General features: G+C 43.9%; 1 protein-coding gene across 2 annotated transcripts; it reads left to right on the forward strand.

The window, feature by feature from the left end:
* The first annotated feature begins 380 nt into the window (after positions 1-380).
* NUDT4 (nudix hydrolase 4) lies at positions 381-20,160 on the forward strand. Of its 2 annotated transcripts, none has more exons than XM_056116622.1 (5): positions 381-976; positions 11,919-12,029; positions 13,698-13,742; positions 16,332-16,419; positions 17,396-20,160. In XM_056116622.1, exons 1-5 carry the CDS (start codon positions 878-880, stop codon positions 17,596-17,598), a joined length of 546 nt encoding a protein of 181 aa, XP_055972597.1. In that variant the 5' UTR covers positions 381-877; the 3' UTR covers positions 17,599-20,160. The 2 variants fall into 2 exon arrangements, with proteins under 2 accessions (XP_055972597.1, XP_055972607.1); XM_056116632.1 differs by having other exon boundaries at positions 16,335-16,419.
* The last annotated feature ends 3,257 nt before the right edge of the window (positions 20,161-23,417 follow it).

The following is a 23,417-nucleotide window of genomic DNA, read 5'->3' on the forward strand; positions in this document are numbered from 1 at the left end:
GCACCGCAGCGCCTCCCGGCCTTCCCGGGCCGCGGTGCACCCCTCGCCGCTGAGTGGAGTTACGCCCCCTTCCGTGGGGATCGCAAGCAATGTCCTCCGGGGTGGGGGGGTGGGAACCCGCGGGGCCTAGGGCGGAGAGGAAGGGTGGGCCTCTAGCCACGCCCAGACTCCCGGGCCCGCCCCGCTCGCGCTCGCGCTCGGTGGCCGCTCTCTCCACCACCTGACCGCGCGCGCGCGCGGGCAGCCCCGCCCCCTCCCCCCGCGGCTCAGGCCCCGCCCCTTGGCCGCCACGCAGGCGCGGTGGCGCGCGGGAGGCGGGGTGCGAGGCGGGGGCGTGGCCTCGGCCGGCCCGCTTCAAATACGGGCGGAGCGTGGGGGGCGGTGCCCAGGCCGGCGCGGCGCTTGCTGCCTGCTCAGCGCGAGTTCTCGCAACTGTATCTGCGCGGCGCGAGAGCTCGGAACCTCGCTCTTTCCTCCCCCTCCCCGCCTCCAACACCAGGCGGCGGCGAGCAGCTGGCGGGCTCCATGGAGAGCGGCGGACGCCCGGGCAGCGGCGGCGCTTCCTTCCTGGCACTCGGGCTCCAGTGACCCGGCGCTCGCGCCTCCGTCCCGCCTCGTCGGACCCGCCGCGGGGCGCCAGGACCACCCGCCCCTCCCCATCGTCCGGCTCGCTGCAATCTCCCCGGTGGCTCCCGCCTTCCGCTCCACCCCCCCCACCCTCCGCTCCTTTTCCTCCTCACACGCTCACACCCGGGACCCCTAGCTCCCTCTGCGCGGCGGGGTGGCGGCGGCCGGGCCCCCGCGGCGGCGGCCGGAGCAGGAGCAGCAGCAGCAGCAGCAGCAGCAGCAGCAGCAGGAGCAGGCAGAGCCCGCCTCTATGATGAAGTTCAAGCCCAACCAGACGCGGACTTACGACCGCGAGGGTTTCAAGAAGCGGGCGGCGTGCCTGTGCTTCCGGAGCGAGCAGGAGGACGAGGTGAGGCACCCCCCACCCCCAGCTCGGCCGCGTGGGGGTCCCGGCCCTTCCCCCTTCCCGCTGCGGGCCCTGTACGGCGGCGATGGATCAGCCCCTCTCCCGCCTTCCCTCCTCCTCCTCCTCTTCCTCCTCCTCGCCGCCCTCCCGCCTTCCTTCCTTTGCTCCGGCGTGAACCGGGAGGGAGACAAAGGGGCTCCCCCTGCCCCGCCGGCTTCCTACTGGGCGGCCGAGCCGCGGGCGGGCGGGCTGGCGAGCAGGCCGGGTCGCGCCTAGCGGGAGTCACCGGGTCCACATGCAGACAGAGCGTAAAGGCCGGGACCGCGGGGTTGCCGGCGCCCCCTCCCCCCCGATCCCCGAGGGGGACCCCGGAAAGGCGCGCGTCCCCCGCCCCCACCCCCCCACCGCCGCCACCTCCAGGCCCCGCAACGGCGGCGTGCAAGTGTCGGGGGCACGCCTGGGGAGCAGTTTGCAGTCTCTGTGCTCTCAAACAAAAGCCAGTTCGCTAAGGCCCTGGCGATTTCAAAGGCTCCTCCACCTCCCCCGTGTATCCTTGAAACTCACCAGCACTTGGTATATCTAATTAGCTCAGATTATCTTTTATTTTTTTTTTAATATTATTTAAAGACCGCTGCTTCTAGGGCCGAAGCCAGGAGTCCAAGTGGGTGGTAGGGCTGGTTGGTCTTGCACGCGGTCGCCCCGGGTTCGATCCCCGGGCACTCCATATGGACCGTCGCCGCCCAACGGGTCAGGAAAGTGATTCCTGCGAGTGCAGAGCCAGGAGTAGTTAAGCTCCCCCCCCCCCCCCCCGCCCCGAGTACCCAAAAGAAGCAAAAGAGGGAAAGAAAACCCTCTTTTCCTTTTGAAAACGTTGTGCGGTCGGATGGATACTTAGTGACAGATTCGCGCTGGCGGGAGGTCAAGTTGCCCCTGGCGAGGAGTCCCGACTGCTTTTCGGTGGCCGTTTTGACATCTGGAGAGGAGCTGTCTGCTGTGAATGCCCGGGTGCCTTGGGTTATTGGGGGAAACCCTTGAGATTTCCCTGGAGAGCAGTTTTTTTTTTTTAACTTATTTTAGTTTCATGTATTTAATTAGAAATGGCTCACTGTTTGAAATTTGCTTCGGGCAGTAAGAGTCTCTGGGTAGCCGGTGAAAAATCTTTCAGCATTGCCACTCCTGGAATTATTAGAAGAGAGGGGGGGGGAGGAACATTCTTGAGGTGCTCTTCCATACCCAGCTGTGTGCAATAAAACACCAGGCCCAAGCTGGACACGGGAATTTAATAGCTTCCTGATTGCCAGTCCCTGTCGTTAGGGTGAGCGTGATCCTTACACGAAGCTTAGCTGTCCTTACTGTGCTAACAAAGGCAAAGTGCTTCGAAGGTTCGCAGCATATTTTTTTTTAAGACAATTTCTTTAGTGACCTGCCTTAAATTGTGAAGTTTTCAAAGGAGTTTTGTGAAGTGAGTCTACTTATAGCTGGGAGACAAGATTTCTAATTACAAAGTTAGAACCATTTAAATTTTTTTTGTTTTCTTTTTTTTGTTTTGTTTTCTTTTTTTTTTTTTTAGTTAAAAGGACTACTTTAGAACAGACTAAACTTACAAAAGCTTATGATATCCAGAAATGATCAAGACAGGTCAAGGCTCTTATCTGCCAAGTTCACTGTATTCTTTCTTAGTTGAGTGCTTCCTCTGTGCCATGCTGTGCTTGATAAACATGTAAATGTTTATTACATTTAATCCTTTTAGTGCTGGTTATTTCCACTTTATAGGCAAGGAGAGGATTGCAGAGCCATAGTACTTTGCCCAAATGACATAATTAGGAAGTGGTAGGGTCGGAAATCAGGATCCACCCCCTAATTCTGACTGGGCTCTTTGGCACCCATGTCAGTTGGCTGCTCATTATCTGCTGAGTGAGTGAGATTCTGTGAGACAGAGCTTGGAAGTGGTGACTTTGAAGCCTTGCCGTAACTTTGACTTGGAAATTGTGCACTGTAAAAACATAAGTTCAGGGTGGGGGGAGAGAAAATGTAAAAAATATGAAGGAAATAGATAAATGGAGGCATATGTGTATATTTATGTGGATACTGAACACCTACATTGATTGGTGTGTATGGCAAAGTCTGAGGAGAGCTTCAAAAGTTGTCCTAGCAAATAGATGGGTTATTTTTATGCTTCGAAATTGTTTCTGTTGTTATAAATTCAGAATGTCTAACCTCTAGTTAGGACAAGACTAGTGCCCCAGTTGATTTTTTTTATTTAAAAGGTGGGGTGAGATTTGGAGAATTTGTTAAACCCATTGTGTAGAACTTTATAAATCTTAACCTCTAGGTTGAGAAACCTAGTGAGTCAGTTTGTCAGAGAATACTCCGAGGTAAGACTCTAGAATCCTCAACCATGATCAGCCAGCTGTAACATCTGAGTTCGCTACTTGGGATCTTCTTTTTCTTTGATTGCGAGTAGGTGGGGCTCTGTGTGCTATACCATAATTACAAGCAAGCAAACCCTATTAGTTGACTGCCCTGGACATCGTACTGTTTTTGCTGAGTTTGTTCCCACTTGAAATCACCAGCCTCCCAAGGTGCATACAATCTGGGTTGGGTAGGATAGCCCAGACTGTCCCCTCTGCTGGGCTAGAGGCACCTGGATTCCAGCTGAGAGATTTGAGTGTGTTTTAGGATGAAATGTTCATAAGTGTAAGTTGAACAGAAATAGTAAGTGCTCTTTGACCCCCCCAAAAGCACCTCTTTGACTCTCCCTGTTTTCAAGTTCTCAGTAGCTTGTCTCTTCGAAACAGGTTGTACTAGGAACTAAGGGTGATTTAATAGCAGTCTCTTCTTTGGGGGTGGTTTTCTAGATTTCTGTGCTGTCTTCGATTATCCATTGAGATATAAATATTATTAGCACTTAAATAGGAAGAATTTGGGCATCCTATGTCATTTATCTCAAGGTCACAAAAGCTGGTAGATAATTAGGAGTCAAGGGCCTTAACTCCTAAACTGTTCATTTTGTCCTCTTTGCAAAAGAGTTATTTTTTAGGTTCTCTCCTTAGTTTTGGTAGTTAGTTATCCAGACAAGCCCCCAAATGAATCTTTTATTTTTTCTTTTTTGGGTCACACCCGGCGATGCACAGGAATTACTCCTGGCTCTGCACTCAGAAATTACTTCTGGCGGTGCTCAGGGGACCATATGGGATGGGGATGCTGGGAATCGAACCCAGGTCGGCCGCGTGCAAGGCAAATGCCCTACCCACTGTGCTATTGCTCCGGCCCCCCAAATAAATCTTTTGTGGACTGGCTGGGATTCTGTGCCTTTGCCATGTTGTCCAGAAAAAGATACTATTGAGCATGTTTGCACGTTGGATCACTTAAACAGGGATGCAAAGATGAAAAGGTTTTGCTCCTAAGGAACGTACTCTAGCCCTGGGTAAATTGGATAATTGCTATGAAGGGACATTAAATAAAGTCGAAGATACTGTAAAGTGCTTTAGGGGTTAGGGTTCAGTGAATGATTTGGAGTTGGATTTCAGGAGTAGGAAAGGAAAAACTAACACCACCCCTGCTCCCAGTCTTCTTGGCTGGGGTCTAGTTCCTAGCTTCTTGAATGGAGTTGCATAAGTGAATTGGGGGGAGGGGTGCGCCAAAATTTTGTCATAAGTTTCTGAATGCACAGCCACTGAAGACTAATGTAGAATCAGCCACATTATGAACCCTATGTGATTCTGGCACCACACAACTTTGTTGCATTTCTTGGGAGGAGGAGGAGGAGGGAGTTGCAAGTGAGAGTTGAAAACAGCACCTTAAATGTCACTTGCTAGTCATGAGAGGATCTTTTGGGCTAGGGTACATGCTGTTCGGCCCTGCTTTCATCCCTACACCTCACAGTTCTCCGAGCACTGAGTAGCCCTTGAGCACTACTGGGTGTGCCCTAACCTTGTTAAAAAAAAAAAAAGAGGCTGAGCTCTCAGTTTGGCACAAGTTACATTTAGACTTTAAATGTATTTAAGCTTGAAAATGGTCCTTCAACAAAATCCAGTAGCGTTGTAAAATGGAAGAAGCTAAATAACTTGGTCCTCTGTCCTCAGTGTGTGGTCCAGGCACAGTGGAATGAGAGACGTTGACAACATAGTCTCAGAATCCACCTGTTCTTCCATCAGAGTTTACTAATCGTAAGTGGTTAGCAGGCCGGGGGTTGTAGGCTGCAGCCCTGCAAAAGTGCTCTGCTCCAAATCTGGGAAGTGTTGGCATGAGGGTGACAGGCTGGATAGGTGCTCAGGTCATAGTGCTCACGACATAGTGCTGATTCAGTGGCAGTGCAGGGGGCAGTGGGCAGCGATGGAGATGATGTACCAGGTGGTACCAGGAATTGTGCTCAAGGCTTGAAGTGCAGAGCAGGTACTCCAGCCCTTTGTGTTTTGTATTCCCAATGATTAGACCGTTTTAAGTCCTTTGAACCTGAGCAATAGAAAGAATGCTAAATATGTATTCCGGAAAGGTCTTAATTTTACAAAATCATGAACAAAAATATTCTCAGAGGAAAAGTAGAGTGTCGAAACTTTGGAATGCTAAAACTAGTAACTATACGGCTGTAATAAAAATACAAGTTGTTAAATTTATTTTACTAGTTTTTTTTTCCCCTTAGAATCAGCAGTCAGTCCATTTTTTTCAGGCATGTTCTCTGGGATTTGTACTTCCTCAGTTTTAAAACCTCTAAGATACTTCAAATGGAGATCAGTTGCATCAGAATTAAACAACTCTTCAAAGGTGGCCTTATCTAAACATAGAAGAAAAATGTTCATCAAGGGAACATATTTCTGGGTTTTTTGGGCACGATCTTGGTGGATCACTCCGGCTTTTTCCAACTGTGTAAACATTTAGCCCTCAATTTCTAAACATTGTCATGCAACATTGACTAGGAGAAAACATGTTGGCTCTTATTGATGCTGTCTGTCTACCAATTCCATATTTTCTTAGACTTTGACCCCTTATATGTAACACCTCTTGTCCAGATGAATGACATCAATAGGTAGCTAGTTAATATACATGTTGTATCCTAAACATTTACTAGTTGTTTCTTTGAATAAAAATACATGGTGGTTCCTAAAATGCTGCTGGCAAGAAAGAACAGTTCCCAGACTGCTTTTAAATTAACTTCTCAAAAGAAACCCTTTTGTCCTTAAGTTTGGGGATATCGGAAGGGTTTCTTTGGAGATTTTTTTTTTTTTTTGTGGGAAGTCTGGGGAGTTGTAGTTATCTGGTGGTTGTTTCTAGAGGGAGGCTATAATCTAGAACAGCTTTGTCAAAAACAAAACTAATTTGAGGCCACTTGGGTTAACAGTCCCACTGTCCCACTTCCCTCCGGCCTCTAAAGACATAACTACCATATAGAGATCTTGACCGGCAACAGTTGTTTTTTGTTTTGTTTAATTCATTTGCTCCTAACATCTCCCCAGTGCTGAGGAGATCAGTGTTTCCCTAAGTGGGGGTGGAGGGTCTTGGCGGTAGTGGCTGGTTCCATGGAGTCTGGGGGACACTTTCTGTTTGTTTCATTTAGAGTGGTTCTCTCCCCGCTGCACATCCCCCTCCAACCACCCTCCCCCTCCAAAAAAAACTGGAACTAGTGGGCCAAGTAAGTTTGGGAACCTCTGGAGATCATTCTAATCACTGCCAAGCCTTCATCCCTTAATACAGAAGGCCGAAGGTGATTGGGTTGAATCAAGAAACTGACCTCTTTATTTTCCACAACCCGTGTTTGGGGCTTGAGTATGATTTCATCTAACTCCGGTGGATTGAACAGTCTTTTCGTCACTTTCCAGTACAGCTTCTCTGGGAAGATTCAACTTAATACTTCTGACACTTTGTCACTAATGTGACAGGCTGTACCCACAAAACCAAATCAGACCATCATGTACGGATTGGTCGACTGTTGGTGTAGCCTCTTGCTGAATAAGACGTTGTTACTTATCTTTACTACTTCAGGAATCGTATTGATAGAGCATTCATTAGTATGTTTTCTTGGAAACAAGCTCGCAGACTCTTATTCTTGCTCTTTATCACCAACCCCTTTCCAAGTGGCCTTGACCTTATTTAAACCCGGTGAAGATGAGTAGGCAAATACTAAATAGAACATCAAGCAAATCGAGGATCAATGGGAGGGCCTTTACCTTTACCTTTTTACTGTTTTTCACACTTACACCCTCAAAAGTGTTCTTTGCCAAAATCTCCTAAGCCTGCTAACTTAGATGCCAAATGTTTCTATGCTATTTATTGATTACAGGCGATGGGAAGAGGCAGAAGGGATTGGGCCACATCTGGAGCTATTTAGGGACGATTCTGGCTGTGTGCAGGGGACCCTGTGTTCAGGGCACTATCAGCTGGAACTGTGCAAGCGAGGCAAGTGCTTCACTGCCCTATAGCTTACACATTTTACTTTAATTTTCCTTTTGGGGCCACACCCAGCTGTGCTTCACAATCATTCCTGGCTGGTCCTAAGGACCATATTGGGTGCTGGGGATCAAAGCTCAGTCAAAGCCTGCTCTACTACCTTCTCCCCCCAACATTACACTTTTTGTTTCTTTGGTTTTTAATCTTTTTTATTAAGGCACTGTGATTTCCACAGTTTGGCAGCGCCGAGCCTACCACCAGTGTCCACTTGCTTCTACCAGTGTTCCCAGGGTCCCTCCCGTAGCATACCCCCAGCCTGCCTTCTTGACAAGCACCTTTCTAAGTTCAGTAGATAAAGGGTCTTGTGATTTCAATGTTGTTGATTCCGTGGTTTGGGTACTTGGCTCGTCATTCCTTAACACCTTAATCCTTTGCCCTGCACACATGCCTCCCCCGCCCCCTTCCTTTGCTTCATATCTGTCTTTTCTCCACATCCCTACCTTCCTTCTTCTTTCTATACTCTGGAGCCAACACTACACATTTTGATTGATCACTTTTTGAAAGTTACATCTGAAGTTAATAGTTGGATTAAATATTAGTGTTTGGGAGGGTCGGGGACTTCACATGTTCTTGTTTTTAGCTGAGTCATTTGCCAAGGATCTGTATGGGGATTTTTTTAGATTATGAAGTGAGATGTTTTACCACGTAGGTGTTTAATTCTTGTCACTGATTGGGGGGGGGGGGGGGGCAGGGAGAAAAGTTTGGTCATTATAATGATAAACTTGTAGATAAAGATTTGGTTTCAATCAGAAATATGTGTTTTTTCAGAAGAGCATATACTGACTACAATATGATTAACCTTAATGTAATTTAGTTCTTAAAGACTATCATGGGCAAATGGGAATACAATAGTCATTGACCTAGATATGTGACACTGAATTTTATTTTTTTCAGGACTCAAACATTATAAAAATGGTTTTGAAACTCCACATTTTCTAAATGAGAGTATACTTTTCTGGTGGTTAGCCACCTGCACCAGCCGTCTCATTATGGAGGTAATCAAAAAAAGCCAAAGCGTAAAATTTTGCGTAGTAAGAATTTCATACAGATAGAAACCAGATTATCCCTAACCCACATCTCGTGATGATGAAAAGCCTGCAGTCAGGACTAATGGATACCACTTTTCCTCTGATGAGTACTGCTTTTATAAATGTTCATGTAACCTTTTTTTTTTTTCTGGCTCTTTGTTTTTTTTCCCTTCATTTTCTTGGTTTTGTTTCTGTTTTGGTGTCACACCCAGCTGTGCTCAGGCTCTCAGATCACCCCTAGTGGGGTGCAGGGGATCAAATGGGGCTCAGACACGTGCACAGCAGGCACCCTACCCTGTACACTTTAACTTAAGTTCCCTTATTACTAAAATTATCAGTTTCCAGTAAGCATCTTTGAATAAAACACTAAGATGTATAGTCTGATGTTGTGCAGTTGTGCCTTGTTTTAAGCCTATAAATAAATTTATTTGGTTGCGGGCTTGCTTTATTCATTTTTTTTTTTTTCTGATTTTCGGGCCACACCCTGCAGTGTTCAGGGCTTATTCCAGCTTTGCACTCTGGGATCACTCCTGGAAGGTGGGACAGGGAACCGTACTGGATGCTGGGATCAAACCCATGTCCGCTGCGTGCAAGGCAGAAACCCCACACCCTGTGCTATTGCTCTGGCCCCTGGTTACAGGTTTTAATAGTAGACCTTTAATGATTCTTTGCAGTCATACAAAGTAACAATCTCTCTCCCTTTGTTTCATCATTACTTCATTAGTTAAGAAATTGGGAATTTCTGATTGTTGGTAAGCTTATGTGATTCATATGGTACAAGCAAAAGATGTTATAGTGGCTGGGTGCTGAAGCAGGATGTAAGATATTAAAGAACTTGTTAATACTCAACAGTTTTACAAGGATGCTTTTTACAGACAAGGAAGCTGGTGACAAGGAGTGTAACAATTGACTTTGAACTTCCGTAGTTACAAACATCCTCTAGTTCAAGCCTGTTTACCTTTTCTTGTCAGATTTGACTTATTACTCTTTTTTTGTTGTTAAATTTTGATTTGTAGTTCTTTGGAGTGCCACACCTGACCATTTTCAGAGGTTATGCCTATTCAGGGATTGAACCTTGGCTGGCCTAGTGAAAGGCAAGAGTCCTACCTGCTATACTGTATCACTCCAGCCCTGATTTGTAGTTCTGTTTGCTAATACTTAAATTGTAAATGTAAAGTTGTCTTAGATTTCATTTCACAAAAACTGCCGTATTTGGGGTTGACGATTCCCTCAAAATTGACCATTAGTCTAGGACTGTGTCCCTAGACTTCTGTCCTTTCTTGCAAGAAGGAATGACGTTGAATGAAGCACTAGAATCCTCCAGATAAGGAGAAAATCATATTCCGGTCCATTGAACATTAAGTGATCACTGTTATGTAGTGATGATTTGTTGCTGTGAGTTCTGAAGGGCCATCCCTCCTCTCACAGGAAGGAGGGAGTGAGCTGGTGCAGAAGGAACTTCTGACCTGTCGAAGAACCAGCACTCAGAGCCAGCAAGCACTGGGGTTAAGGCACTTGTCTGTGTGCATCAACCCTGAGTGCCCATGAGGGTGGCTCTGGAGGATCTTCTTCCTCCCTGCCGCACCCCCCACCCCCCACCCCACCCCACCCCCGCCAGCAGTATCCTCAGGTACTAGTCTTGAGCCACTGACCTGGTTGACAGGAAGGTCACTGCCCTCTCTTCGTACTCCCCTTCCTCAAAATCACTCTGGGGATTAAACTTCTGTTCAGAATTGGGTAGTTTTCTGCTGAGAGCAGTTTACTTCAGGGCAAGGTGATTTTTTTAAGCCTTTGTGCTGCAGTTGGCTAAGACACCCCTTACCTTCATTTGTAAGGCACTGACAACAGATTCACCTCTATGACAGTCTTGGATAGGTAATTGAACTTGGGGATTTTGTGTTTGTTTGCTTCGGGGGCCACATCTCACAGTTCTCTCCGGCTACTCCTGATTGTTGCTTGAGGGGTTTCAGTCAGAGGTGCTTGGCAAGGACCATATGGTGCCAAGGATTGAATTCAAGCCATGAGAAGTATGCACTTAGCCCATTGAACTCTTTCTCCTAATTAGGGATCCACTAGGATCAGATGATATTTTAGGCTTATGTGCCGTACACTTTCTCTTGTAACTTTAACTATCACGAAAACAATAGTAGATAGCATGTAAAAATGAATGGGTGACCAGATTCTCATAAAATTAGAAAAACAAATTTGAAGGAGGCCAGAGAGATAGATAGTGCAGCAGGTAAGGTGTTTGCCTTACCTGCTAGGAGTGATTCCTGAGTACAGAGCCAGAAGTAAACCCTGAGCATCACCAGGTGTGTCCCTACCCCACCCATCCCCCCAAAAAAACTCTGAAATTTGAATTTCACATTAAAATTTTTAAAGATTAGCTCAGTCTCCAAAGAGATAGCTCAAAGTCTGGAACACATATTTTGTGGGGGGAAAGAGGGCCTGTGTTCAGTCCCCAGCACTGCACGGTGCTCAGATCATTGCTTTGAGCTGTGCTTGGGGTAGCCAATGAGCACTGTGAGGAATGACCCAAAACACAAAACAGACTGCCCGGTTCCGGATCATAAACTATAGTTGTTCCCTGTTACCAAAATGGAGTGACTTTCATTTCTGTAGGCTGGGAAAATGAAGATTGCCTGTTTCCCACCTGGTCTTAAATGGAAAAATACTCTGTTCCAAGCATCAGCTTTCTCTGAATGACCCTTTTCCTTCCTTCCAGCATCTGTTAACTTCTAGTTCTTAGGTGGTTAGGGGACAGAGTGACGCATCTGTGGTCTCGTGCTTAAATTTGGGAACTACACTATCTGGAATGAATAACAGATGTTACCACAAATTTTAGTGATTACATCTTGGTGCTGTAACCCAATTGTTTGCTTTTAGTCTGTTAGTACCCGAATTAGAATTAGAATGTTTTACTCATTGAATCTTGTTGTTTACTTTAATTCATTGGGTCGAGAGTGATTTGATGATGCCATATTGTAGAGATTCTCAAGTCAGAAAGGCAGTATTTGTGAATGCTGTCAGCTGTTCTTTTGTGGTAATATAGTATGTACTCTTAATACTTTAAGTGAAATTTAAGAATTGATTAATCTTGGGACTGAAAAGATAATCCAGGGTTAAGGCACTTGCCTTGCACGAGGCCAACACAGGTTCAATCCCTGGAACCATATGGTCCCCTAACAACACCAAGGAGTGATCCCTGAGCACCTCCAGGTATGCCTTCGAAACAAAATTAATCTAGGGGCTGGGCAATGGTATATTGATTGGGTAGGGCATTTGCCTTGCATGTGATCGACCTGGATTCAATGCCTGGTACCCCAAGCCTGTCAAGTGTGGCTCAAAAACAACAAAACAAACCCCAACACTATTGAGGAATGTAAAAGACTTACAGCCTTATGAAGATGGAGGATGTTATTCATGTCCAGAGAGCTCCTTATGCTAAGTCTCCAGTGGTGGTTGTCTTGCAGGTACTGCTGGTGAGTAGCAGTCGGTACCCAGACCAGTGGATTGTCCCGGGAGGAGGGATGGAGCCTGAAGAGGAGCCTGGTGGCGCTGCCGTGAGAGAGGTTTATGAAGAGGTGAGGCGAACAGTACCAGCTGTATTTGGGGATTCTACAGGGCAGCCAAACAAGTCATTTTGTCCCATAACACTGAAAAGGCAAGAATACAAGTCATCCCGGTAACTTGGCGTTATCTGTGTGCAGCTTTGTGTGGTGCTGTGGATCACATCTCTGTGAGACACACATTTTACCACTGAGCCCCAGTCAGCTTTTTTTTTTTTTTAACCATGTGTCTATAGTTAGTGTTGGGCTAAACAAAAAATGTTTTGTATCTGGTACGAGTTAATAATCAATATGGAAGCCCCCCCAAGCCATATCAACCATATCTTCCTATTGATCAGACTGAATTTTTTTTAGGTTGTTTTCAACTCATTTTTATTTTTTTATAATTTTAAATTTTTTAGTTTCATAAGGTTGTTCACATTACATTCAATATTTCAACCCCAATCCCACCACCATTATTTCAAATTTACCCACCACCATTCAAGCCTGCCTGCCATGGGTAGATGCTAGATAATTTATTTTTTGTTGCTTATTATGAATATCATGAAGGTCATGCTGATTGCCAATTCAATATAGAACATGATAGCCTTCCTGCAGATTAGCTTTGTTTTTTAAGAGTACACATTAATCCTGTGCTGCTTGTTTTTTAAAAAGTTACTTTTTTAAATGAGTGAGCTAAGTACCTGTCATTTTAAACTTACAATGTGGCATGCCCGTGTGCACAAAATCACACATCTGCTGGACTTCTTAGGGGGCTGATAATAGGTTGTGCTTTTACTCGGGCAAAATAGCAGATTCAGTGCTATAAAAAGTTATTGAACAGCAGTTAGAGTATAAATGGAAAGTGAATCCTACAACTCCTCAGTGGGCCTTGATCCTTAGCTCTGTGTTCCATAGTGCTGCATCTAGAGGGAAGGGTCTGTTCTCGGTAGATAAGTAGGACAAGCCTGTGAATTCGCCGTGAGGATTTGCCTATTGGTCTGTGATAGGACAAAGGTAGCACAGAAGAGAATTGTGCCTTTTGAGTTCTGTGTATGTTTGAAAAAAAAACAGGAAGAAGGGGATTAGTTCATACAGAAAAGTAGTTTCATGAAATTTGGCCCAAATTAAAATTTTCTCTGGGTACTTGCCATTTCTTCAAACTAAATAGCAGGATCTGAAGGAGGCTCAGTGGCAGAAGGCACCTGCCTCAGTGCTGTGTACGTGTCAGGCGAGGTCCAGCCGCTCTGCCATATCGAGTCCAGACAGATCTCCAGAGCACGCAGCCAGGGTACGTGAGCACCACTGCTCAAAAGGTGTGCGATAACCAAGAGCTGTGGGCACACAGACGCAAGAGTGGAGCCCCCCACAGTTCTGGGGGAACAATCCTTGGACCCCAAAGTGTGGGAGCACCACAGTCAACCATGCTATTTGCCGTGGTAGTCACAGAAACACCAGAGATAAAAGGGGAGAAAGGACAATGGGTCAACGGCAAGTTGGAAGTGGACTAAGTCGGGTCTTGTCTGACAGGCAAGCCAGAGGCTATAAACCTCGGCACAGCCCAAAAACACCTTCATAGAAGCAGGCTTCGTACAGGAGGGCCTGCTGTACCTAGAACCAAAAGAAAATTGAAATAGCCCGAAATAACATTCATATAAGTTTGGTTATGAATAGGTAAATATTCTATGTTTATTCTGTTAACAGGCCGGAGTCAAAGGAAAGTTGGGCAGACTCCTGGGCATATTTGAGGTGAGTTATAAACCCCCTTTGCAAAAGAACAAAATGGATTCCTTCCAGACTTACCAGCTAGTCTGGCAGCAACCTCAAGTAGCACACAGGCCTCACCAGGGATCATTGGGCAAGTCCGTCGGAAAGGGTTAGGTGGGAGGGAAGTAAAGCTTCGAACTTTTCTACTGCATTATCAGTTTTTCACAGCACTAGTTAATAATTTATGTGGCAGTAGAGGAGCTGAGACCCACTTGTCTCCTAAATCACTAGCACTGTTTAGGTACAGATTTGTTTAGGAGGTACCATCGCTTGTAGTTCCTGTCTGGAAATGCACCCAGTTGCCTTTAGCATCAATATATTAGAATATGTACATGAGTCTTGTAGGACTTTGTAAAGATGCAAAAACACTTAATCCCAATTACTGGAGACAATTGGAAGTAGTGGGTATTCTGTGGAGGAAGGGTCCTGTAGTGAGACCCAGTTCTTTCAGTTATTGTCCAAACCCGGTGGTGTTCAGGCATCTGGAGACCATATGGGATGCCAGGGATTAAACCTAGGTCGGCCACATGCAAGGCAAGTGCCCTACCCGCTGCACTGTCTTCCAGCCCTAAGACTCAGTCCTTTCAAATATATCTGCTTCCAAAATTCAGACCTAAATACATGGAATACCAGCACAATGTGAAAAAGTTTGCTCCATCATTCTAGTACAATCATACAGATTTTATTTTTTAAGTTTCATAGTAATTAAGGAAAAAAATAAGGTATCAGGGCTGAAAAGATACAGTACCAGTGTTTAGACGCTAGCTTTACATTGTGGCTGACCCTGATTCTCTTGTAGGCACTGAATATTTAGGTCCCCTGAGCACCATCTGGTATGGCCCCCAAACCAAAAAATGTGTGGAAAGGTCAATAACTACACTCACCTGACTTCCCTAGGAGGCAGCATTGGCTCTGTCTCTGGTCAAATGGCACCATCTCCTGGCTAAGTTGAAAAATGCAGTGCAAGTCTAGTCTGTTCTAAGTAGCCATGGTACAGACGTTCTCCTTACGCTGACAAGATTTTTAAAGAGGAATCAATCACATTATTAAACCATATAAAACTTGAGAAATACTAGTATTCAATGTTTTTTACACCTACTGTTTGAATTTCATAAAATCTGACTAGAAAGAGCTTATCAACGAACCTTACCCATTGGATAGCTGTCATTATTGACCATTTTACATTAAATTATCCTGACCGTTCACTTGGGCGATCACAATGAATTTGTGACCTAGCAGCAGGTATTGGTTTGTCAAGTAGAAGCAACCTTCTTTTTAGAATGAGTGCTAGAGATGGACCTGAGCACTTCCAGATGTGACCCAAATATAACTAAAAGAACTAGGAACACATTTTAAGTAAGATACACCTTAAATTTGTTCCTGTTATCCCTAGCCAAAGCAGGAGTAAGAATTTGTTTAGGGAGATTGTTCAGGTTATGTGGAATGGCCAATTTGAGGAAGATCAGGGCAGAAACTCTAGTTTTCAGACTATGAAAATGAGGTTAACTTGTCTCGGTGTGAAGGCAAACCCCTTCCTCTTGTAGCTAACGTGTATTTAATTTTGAACTTAAATCATGGCTATAGTCTTGATTTAACTACCAATGGGTGGGAGTTAAATGTATACGTGTGTATTTAATGCTGTATGTTCTAATATGATTAAGAATTGAGTTGAGCATTTGGTACTAAAATATTTCAGGAACAGACTAGACCTGGAATTTTCAGCTTTGACAGTGCAAGCAAGAATCAGCTGAAAGCTTTTAGTGTACGAGTACTTAAGCCTTACTCAGAAACATCAATTTGGCCCCCTCATCCTGAGTGATAAGATAGCCAAAGTGGAGTTTAAATCAAGGTCTGAAGGGGCGTGCCTCCTATGAACCTCAACTCAGTTCTCGAACTCAGTTGCCCTTTTCAGGAGGAAAAATAATCCTGCACTCGCCTGGAAATCTAATGTGAACAGCACTCCTCTTTCCTGAGGGTACTGCTTTCCTCCTTCACCCTGGATTGTTCCAGCAGAGGGTTCATGGCATACTATCACCCACCCACTTTGTAAGAGATTTCTCTAAAGGAACTGGGGCTGTTTGCTCCAAAGAAGAGCTTGAACAGGCAATTGTTAGGTGTTTGGGCTACAACTGGGGGGTGCTCATGGGACCATATGGTGTGCCGGAGATCAAACCCAGGTTCACTGCATGCAAGGCAAATGCCCTGTCTGTTGTACTGTCACTCTGGCCCCTGCAAGTAAGCAGTTTTTTATAGTGATGATAAGACAGCCTGGATCAGCCCCTGGGAATAAAACACCAAATCAAAACAGGAAGTACAGTTCAATATAGATTCCATCCAGTCTTTAAAAATCAAAATTGCTAAAGATTAAGCAACTGTAGAAATTAATTACAGTTTTTAAGGTTATTTTTACATAAACTCCCTTTGGCTGACTTGATTACATAACTGAGTATAAATACTTATGTTGACAAGTGTACGATGCTAATTAGCAGTATGCCAGACTGTTTTTCTATAAAAAAAATATGTACATGGCTAGTAAATGTAGATTAAAATGCTTTTCATTTTATATTTAAGCAGAACCAAGACCGAAAGCACAGAACATATGTTTATGTTCTTACTGTCACTGAAATATTAGAAGATTGGGAAGATTCTGTTAATATAGGTAAGTTCTCCTTTTTTTTTTTTTTTTTTTTTTTGCTTTTTGGGTCACACCTGGCAGTGCTCAGGGGTTATTCCTGGCTCTGCACTCAGGAATTACTCCTGGCAGTGCTTGGGCGACCATATGGGATGCTGGGAATCAAACCCGGGTCGGCTGCATGCAAGGCAAATGACCTACCCACTGTGCTATCATTCCAGCCCCAGAAATTGTCTTAATTTTCATCTGGAAATTTGGAGGTTATTTGGGGTAGGGATGGCATAACCATCTCTGCTTGACAAATGTTCAAAGGACCATGTGTAGTGCCAGGGATAGAACCTGGGTCAGCGCCATGTACAAGACAAACACTGTATCTACTGTACACGCGCTCTCTCTCTCTCTCTCTCTCTCTCTCTCTCTCTCTCTCTCTCTCTCTCTTTCTTCCCCCTTCTCTCTCCCTACTGTCTTATCTCTTTTCCCTATTCACTCCCTCTCCTTCTCCTCTCTTCTCTCTGTCTCTTTCTCCTTCCTAAAATTTCTTTTCAAAAAGGGGGGGAGTCATTATACATTTCACATTTGGATATTGTAAATCCTTCCTGTAAAGTGGGAACCGTTGTTGAGTGTATGATTTGTTTTAGAACTGTTAGTCCGTAAGAATTGAATTAATTTGAAATGCCCAGAAATTATAAACAACTCTGTAAATAGTGAATAAATTTTTTGAGTTGTTCGGGGCCAGAGAGAATGCAAAGGTCTGGAAAACATGCTTTGGTTATTCAGTAGGCACAACTAAACAAAGGAAAGTGGTAACCAGGGCTTCGGGGAATAGGAACCGGGTGGCAAGAATAGGCGGGAGCTCTTGGGGCTGCTGGGCTGTGTTTGAGCGGTGGTGAGTTAGACAGGGATATAAAGGCAGACCTTGGAAATTCCACATTGTAAACCACTGGCTGGATGATGAGAAACATTTCACTCATCACACAGTAAATCATCTATTGCTGTTTTCTAGGAAGGAAGAGAGAATGGTTCAAAGTCGAAGATGCCATCAAAGTTCTCCAGTGTCATAAGCCTGTCCATGCAGAGTATCTGGAAAAACTAAAGCTGGGTTGTTCTCCAACCAATGGAAATGCCAGTGTCCCTTCCCTTCCAGAGAGCAACACCTTGTTTGTCACAGCTGCACAGACCTCTGGGTTGCCATCCAGTATCAGATAAGGCAGATGGGGGCCCTCTCCCCGCCTATGCCCACCTCACGGGGAGAGGCTTTTTCCTTGGCAAACATCTGAATGACGCTTGCAAACTGTCTGAATTTGCCACGCAAGGTTTTCAAACAATTTGCATGTTTTTCAGATGCCTTTAAAAAAGATTTTTTTTAAATAGTGTAAAATATTTTAAATAAGCCAAAGCCATGTGGAATTTTTTTTAGATATCTTAACTATGCTCCCTGCTCCGCCCCCACCCCCAGTTTCTTTTGGGTGTCTTTTGTTTGTTTTCACAGCTTTTTCCTTCCAGTGTTTTGTCCAGTTGACATCACTCTGATTTTTTTTTTTTTTTTTGGTCAGATCAACTTCTGGGTTTCTTTGCCCCCTGAATTGTTTTCTCATTCACAGCATTAATATACTTGAGAAATCCTGTTGTGGGAATTTATGAAAATCCTGGTATTAAAGAAACCCATCAATCAAAAAGCTTGTTTAAAGGATCATAATTTGAGCTCATAAATTTCCACGTTTAAACTATTTCTGTCTGGTCTAATAACTGTTTTTAGACAACTTAATTTGCTACTTTGGGGGGAATCTTACCAACTCCTGTTTTGTTTTTACAACTGGTATTATGTCACTGGTTACCGTTCCCTCCAGAATCCAGTAATTCTTTAACAGTGTGTAACTCTGCAAGAGCTGGTGATTTTTATGGGGGTTGCAAACAAAATGCATGTAGTGAGTACATCTTATCATGAAAGCTGTATTCGTGGAGCCTGAGTTAGCACGCCCAGTTGCCGGTGCCCTTTATCCATGGATCTTCCTAGAAACAGGAGGCCTGGAAACCATATTTCCCTCCATGTAAAGCACTTTTTGAAAACAATTTGTTTCTACATTGACCTCTTCAGTCAAACTTGTTATCACTGATAGGATTGTTATTGCCAGTCCCTGGCGAATGTATCGGAGAGAAAATGGCCTTGCTTTTCAGCAGCTAAGACTCAGTGTGTCTGGGCATCTTCAAAAAAAATTTTTTAAGGTACATCTATCATGTAACTTTTGGGGCACTGGAACATAGTTGAACTAAGAATTACTTTCATTTCTCTCTATACTCACTTCAAAGCAGGGCTCCTCTGTATTCAACACATAGGACCTTGTCTGAAATTTCTGTACTCACCAACCAGGTCTGAAAAGAGGTGGGCGAACAGGATGATGTAGCAGAGGGACTGAGAGATGATTCTGTATGTGGACTTGAGTCTTTTGTAAATATTACATTAGTATGAGTAAGTACTGCTATATGTTTGTTCTATAAATTGCTAACCTTTAAAAATATAATTGCTGCTAGAAATAGAATGCTGTTACACTTAATGAAAATTGGTGCCACAGTTTTGAAAATGAGATCCTGTGCCATAAATGCAGCTGAACTAAATATATTAGTTCAAAATTACTGCTGTCAAAGGAATGAGTTAAGTAGAAAAACTTTTAGCCAATGATATTTCCTTCTAAATTATGTAGTTGATCAAACATGATTGTCCAGAATTTTTATATTTTTCTTGTACAGAAGTATGTATTCTGGGTGGTTTGCTTTCTTTTTTTTTTTTAAGGAAACATTTTATCCCACAAATTGATACTTTCTATCAATATTCAGCACATATAAGATTTTCTCAGTAATCTCTGAAATTTCTTTAAATTATATATTTAACACAGAGAAACTGGACTGTTTTGTATATAAGACTGCATCCACCTGAAATGCTGTCACAAATACTTGGGGTGATGGGTTATCGTGTACATGATATTTAGAGGTAATGATGCATGAACTTATTTTATAAACTCTTGGACTATGTATTTTACATGTAAAATATGTACAGTATTGTCTGCCATCTCTTTAAAAGTGAGCCTATAAATATTGTTGTATAATTTTCTTTGGTCAGAAACATTTGAACTACATAGTGCCACTTGGGTCAAGATTTTCTTCAGTGCCATGTAACATACCGCCTGTATAGTCTGTGCAACTGGCAAGAAAAGTTATATTGCAACAGAATATTTCAAGATCATCACTCAAAATGAAAAGTTCTTTTTTCTGGAATCCACTTCAGCAAAGTCAGGGAAGATGACCCTAAGCTTTGTTTAAAGAGCCTATTCAGGCTCGGCAGTTTAATCTATTGCAACAAATCCTGTTGACTCTCCACCCTCTAAAATGGGACACAGTCACTTGTACTTTTTTTGGTGGTGTAGTTGGGTAAAATTGGACAACTACTGCTTTATGGTTCCCACATGCCTCCTGTATGGAAAGCAAAACTAGTAGCTACATTTATTTTGGGGCACAAAGTAACAAGCAACTTTGTGTTTGTGATCAGAATTATTTTTTTCCTGATTGGCATTTCCCACCCAGGCACATAGCAATCAATTTTCTGCCAATCACAGTTGCATAACGCAGCAAAACCAAAGGGGGGAAGTAATGTTGCACACACTTCAAATTGTTTTGCATGGTCTTATTTGAAATGGTGTTAAGAATCTTGACTTTTATAAATATATATACATATATATATATTTGGAAGCATCAAATAAAAAAAAGGAAACATTGTTTTTTGGAGCCTTCTTAAAACAAATGAACCAGATTCAAGTTGATAATTTGGAGTTAACAACTTGGCTGTTTCTCCCATTGACATCCATATACATTCTGTTAGTACATCTACAAAACATCCTTTCATGATCCTTAGTAAGATGTCACCATCACCGAGTAGGTATCTTTTACATTAGACATCAATTTAATTTAGTAATGTACTTAAGGTGCATCCTATTTTATTGCTGTTCTTCCCCGGCCCTGTATCCCAAGAAAAATACTACATAGAAAATAAGAGCTCTTGGAAGTTATCAAAAACTTGACTGAGGTACACTTTCTACACTACCATAAATTGCTGCAGCTTTTTTTTTTTTAATAAAGCACCCTGCAGACCAAACATCAGCTTTGAGATGCTCGTCCAAGTTCAACCCCCCTAAATCTCGTTTGCTTTCTGATGTAGCACTGTCCTCCCATTGTTCATCGATTTTTTTTCCAACGGGCCCAGTCTTCATTGTGAGACTTGTGTTTGGCATATCGATTACATCACGGGGAGCTTGCCAGGCTCTCCGAGAGGGGTGGAGGAATCAAACCTGGTTCGGCCGGTTAAATAGGAGGGGATGGGGCAACACAACAAATTTGATGTTGGGACTGGAGAAATACCTGGAGCGTGCAAGAGGCGCTGAGTCTTTCCCAAGCACCACAGTTCCAGGAGCAAACCTGAGCATTGAGCACAAACCCCTAAGCGCTGCCAGCTGTGGTCCAAAAGCAAAAAGCATTTTCCAATGAAACACTGAAATACAAAAATTTCTCTACAGGTCTTTTGGAGAATTTTGTAGATTGGCTGAGAGTATGACGCTAAATTCCTTGTAGCAGTAATGCACTTTATTGGCAAGTTTCCAGCCAATACTTGTTTCATATGGAGGGTGGGGGTTTGGGTAGAGGTGGGGGAAGATGCCTCCAGTGCTCAGAGGGCCAGAGATTCTAGGACTTTCTGATACCAGTTCACAATCCGAATGTGCTTTCTTCTACCCATCATCAGTTGGAAATACAGCACAGAACATGTTTGCCCTTAAAAACAACGGACTTACTACCTAGGTGTTCACAGTCCATAAAATATAGCTAGCTTTTTCAAGTACGTTTCATCTTCAAGTGCTTAAGAATATTCCCCCTGCCAGCCAAATACTGTTCCATATGGAATTGTAGAGCAAATTTGTCCACTTGAAAAGCTACATTGTCTGTGCTACTGTCAAGTTACACTTCCATGTTTTCTTTTGATTTTTAGGCTACACCCAACTATGTTCAAGATGTGGTACCAGGGCTAGAGCCACCTTAACCCCAGCACTATCTCTGGCCTTATATTTCACCTTTTTACATTTAACATCCTCACAGGCCATCAAATTTCTCGGGTGTTATTAAACACTATGTTAATGTGTTTAATAACATTGTAAAACACATTAATAGCATTGTAAAACATCTATCGTTTATTTTTGAAAAAATGGCCATAAATCAACCATAAAGAACTTTGAACGCAATAGGAGTCCAACTAAATTCACAGAACAGGGGAAAGACTTAGGTATGCTTCATAGCAACGATAATGGCACAGTAAGGGAATAAAGTGCCCAGAGACAGAGGTAATTGTCAACTTGCAAAATATGCCTATAATGGAATAGATATAAAAAGGACTCAGTTGGGGCTGGAGCAACTCATACAGTGGGAAGGGGGCTTGCCTTACATATGACTGACCCAGGTCCAAGCACCTGAACACCACCAGGAGTGGTGACTGCAGAGCTAGGAGTAATCACTGAGCAAATAACGTGCAGCACAAAAACAAGACTCAGGTCTAGATAGGTAAAGTGGTACAGAGGCTTGGGGCCAGAGTGGTACAGCAGGTACGGTATTTACAGGGCATGTAGCCAGCCCCAGGTTAGAGCACTGCCCAGGAGCAATTAATTTCTGAGTGCAGAGCCAGAAGTAACCCCTGAGCATCTCCAGGTGTGACCCAGAAAGCAAAAAAAAAAAAGTACAGGCTTTTTGCATAGTCATCAAAATCTAAAGGTAAAGGTAAAGGCCCTCCCGTTGATCGTCGATTTGCTCGAGCGGGCCCAGTAACGTCTCCATTGGAGACTTTGTTGTTACTGTGTTTGGCATATCGAATACTCTCGGTAGCTTGCCGGGCTCTCCGAGAGGGGTGGAGGAATCGAACTCAGGTCGGCCATGTTGGCCGCTTGTAAGGCGAATGCCCTACCGCTGTGCTATCGCTCCACCTATCGCTCAAAATCTAAAGTGCACATAACTTGCAACCTGCAATTCTCATAGAAACTTAGTCCAAAAATAATATGCACATTATATGAAAATAGTCACAGATACATATTGCAGAACAGTCCTAGTCGGTTACCAAGGATGTGTTGCCGTTGCCTTTCCTCCATACATAGACAGCATAAAGGCCACTTTATTTTGTATTGTGGAGAGGGGACAGTCTTTGAGGCATACCTGGCAGTGCTCCAGACCATGTGGTACCAGAGAATGAACTAAGGTCACTTGTGTGTGCCTCATCCCTAGTGCTATCTCTGGCACCAAGGTTACTTTTTTTTTTCAACCCCACCACTCCCAAGGTCACTTATTGAAAGTCAGCATGGATCAGTTTAAGATCTGTGTAATACATTCATGTTTGTGATTTCAAAATTTTATTATTTGTTGGGGGTGGGAGAACTGGGCCACACCCAGAGGTGCTCAGGGGTTACTCCTGAAGCTGCTCAGATTATACTAAGTCCTTGGGGTGCCAGAAACCAAACGTGGATCTGCTTTGTGCAAGGCAAGTACTAATGCTTTTTCCCCAGTACCCAGTAATTTTACAGGAAAAAAATCCGGCACAATAAATGCTTGACCTATATGTAACTTTTTTTGTTTTTTGGGTCACACCCAGCAATACAGAGGGGTTACTCCTGGCTCATGCACTCAAGAATTACTCCTGGCGGTGCTTAGGGGACCATATGGGATGCTGGGAATCGAACCCAGGGTGGCTGTGTGCAAGGCAAACACCCTACCCCCCAGCCTGACCTATATGTAACTTTTATCCTATGTGTAAATATTACTATCAAAGGGACAAAGGAAACCACACAAATTTTAGTTACTGGAGTGAGTTAAAGCTTACAATTTTTTCAAAAAGTATTTTCAACTACTTAAATGTAAGACCTTCAGAGTTTGGGGGCTGCAAGAAAACAGGATGATTTGGCCTTTAAGTTATCTACCATCCTCTCTCCCCCTTTTACTTAAAATAA

This window comes from Sorex fumeus, unplaced genomic scaffold (assembly GCF_029834395.1).
Source record: "Sorex fumeus unplaced genomic scaffold, SorFum_2.1 ptg000003l, whole genome shotgun sequence".
In the NCBI taxonomy this organism is placed as follows: Eukaryota; Metazoa; Chordata; class Mammalia; order Eulipotyphla; family Soricidae; genus Sorex; species Sorex fumeus.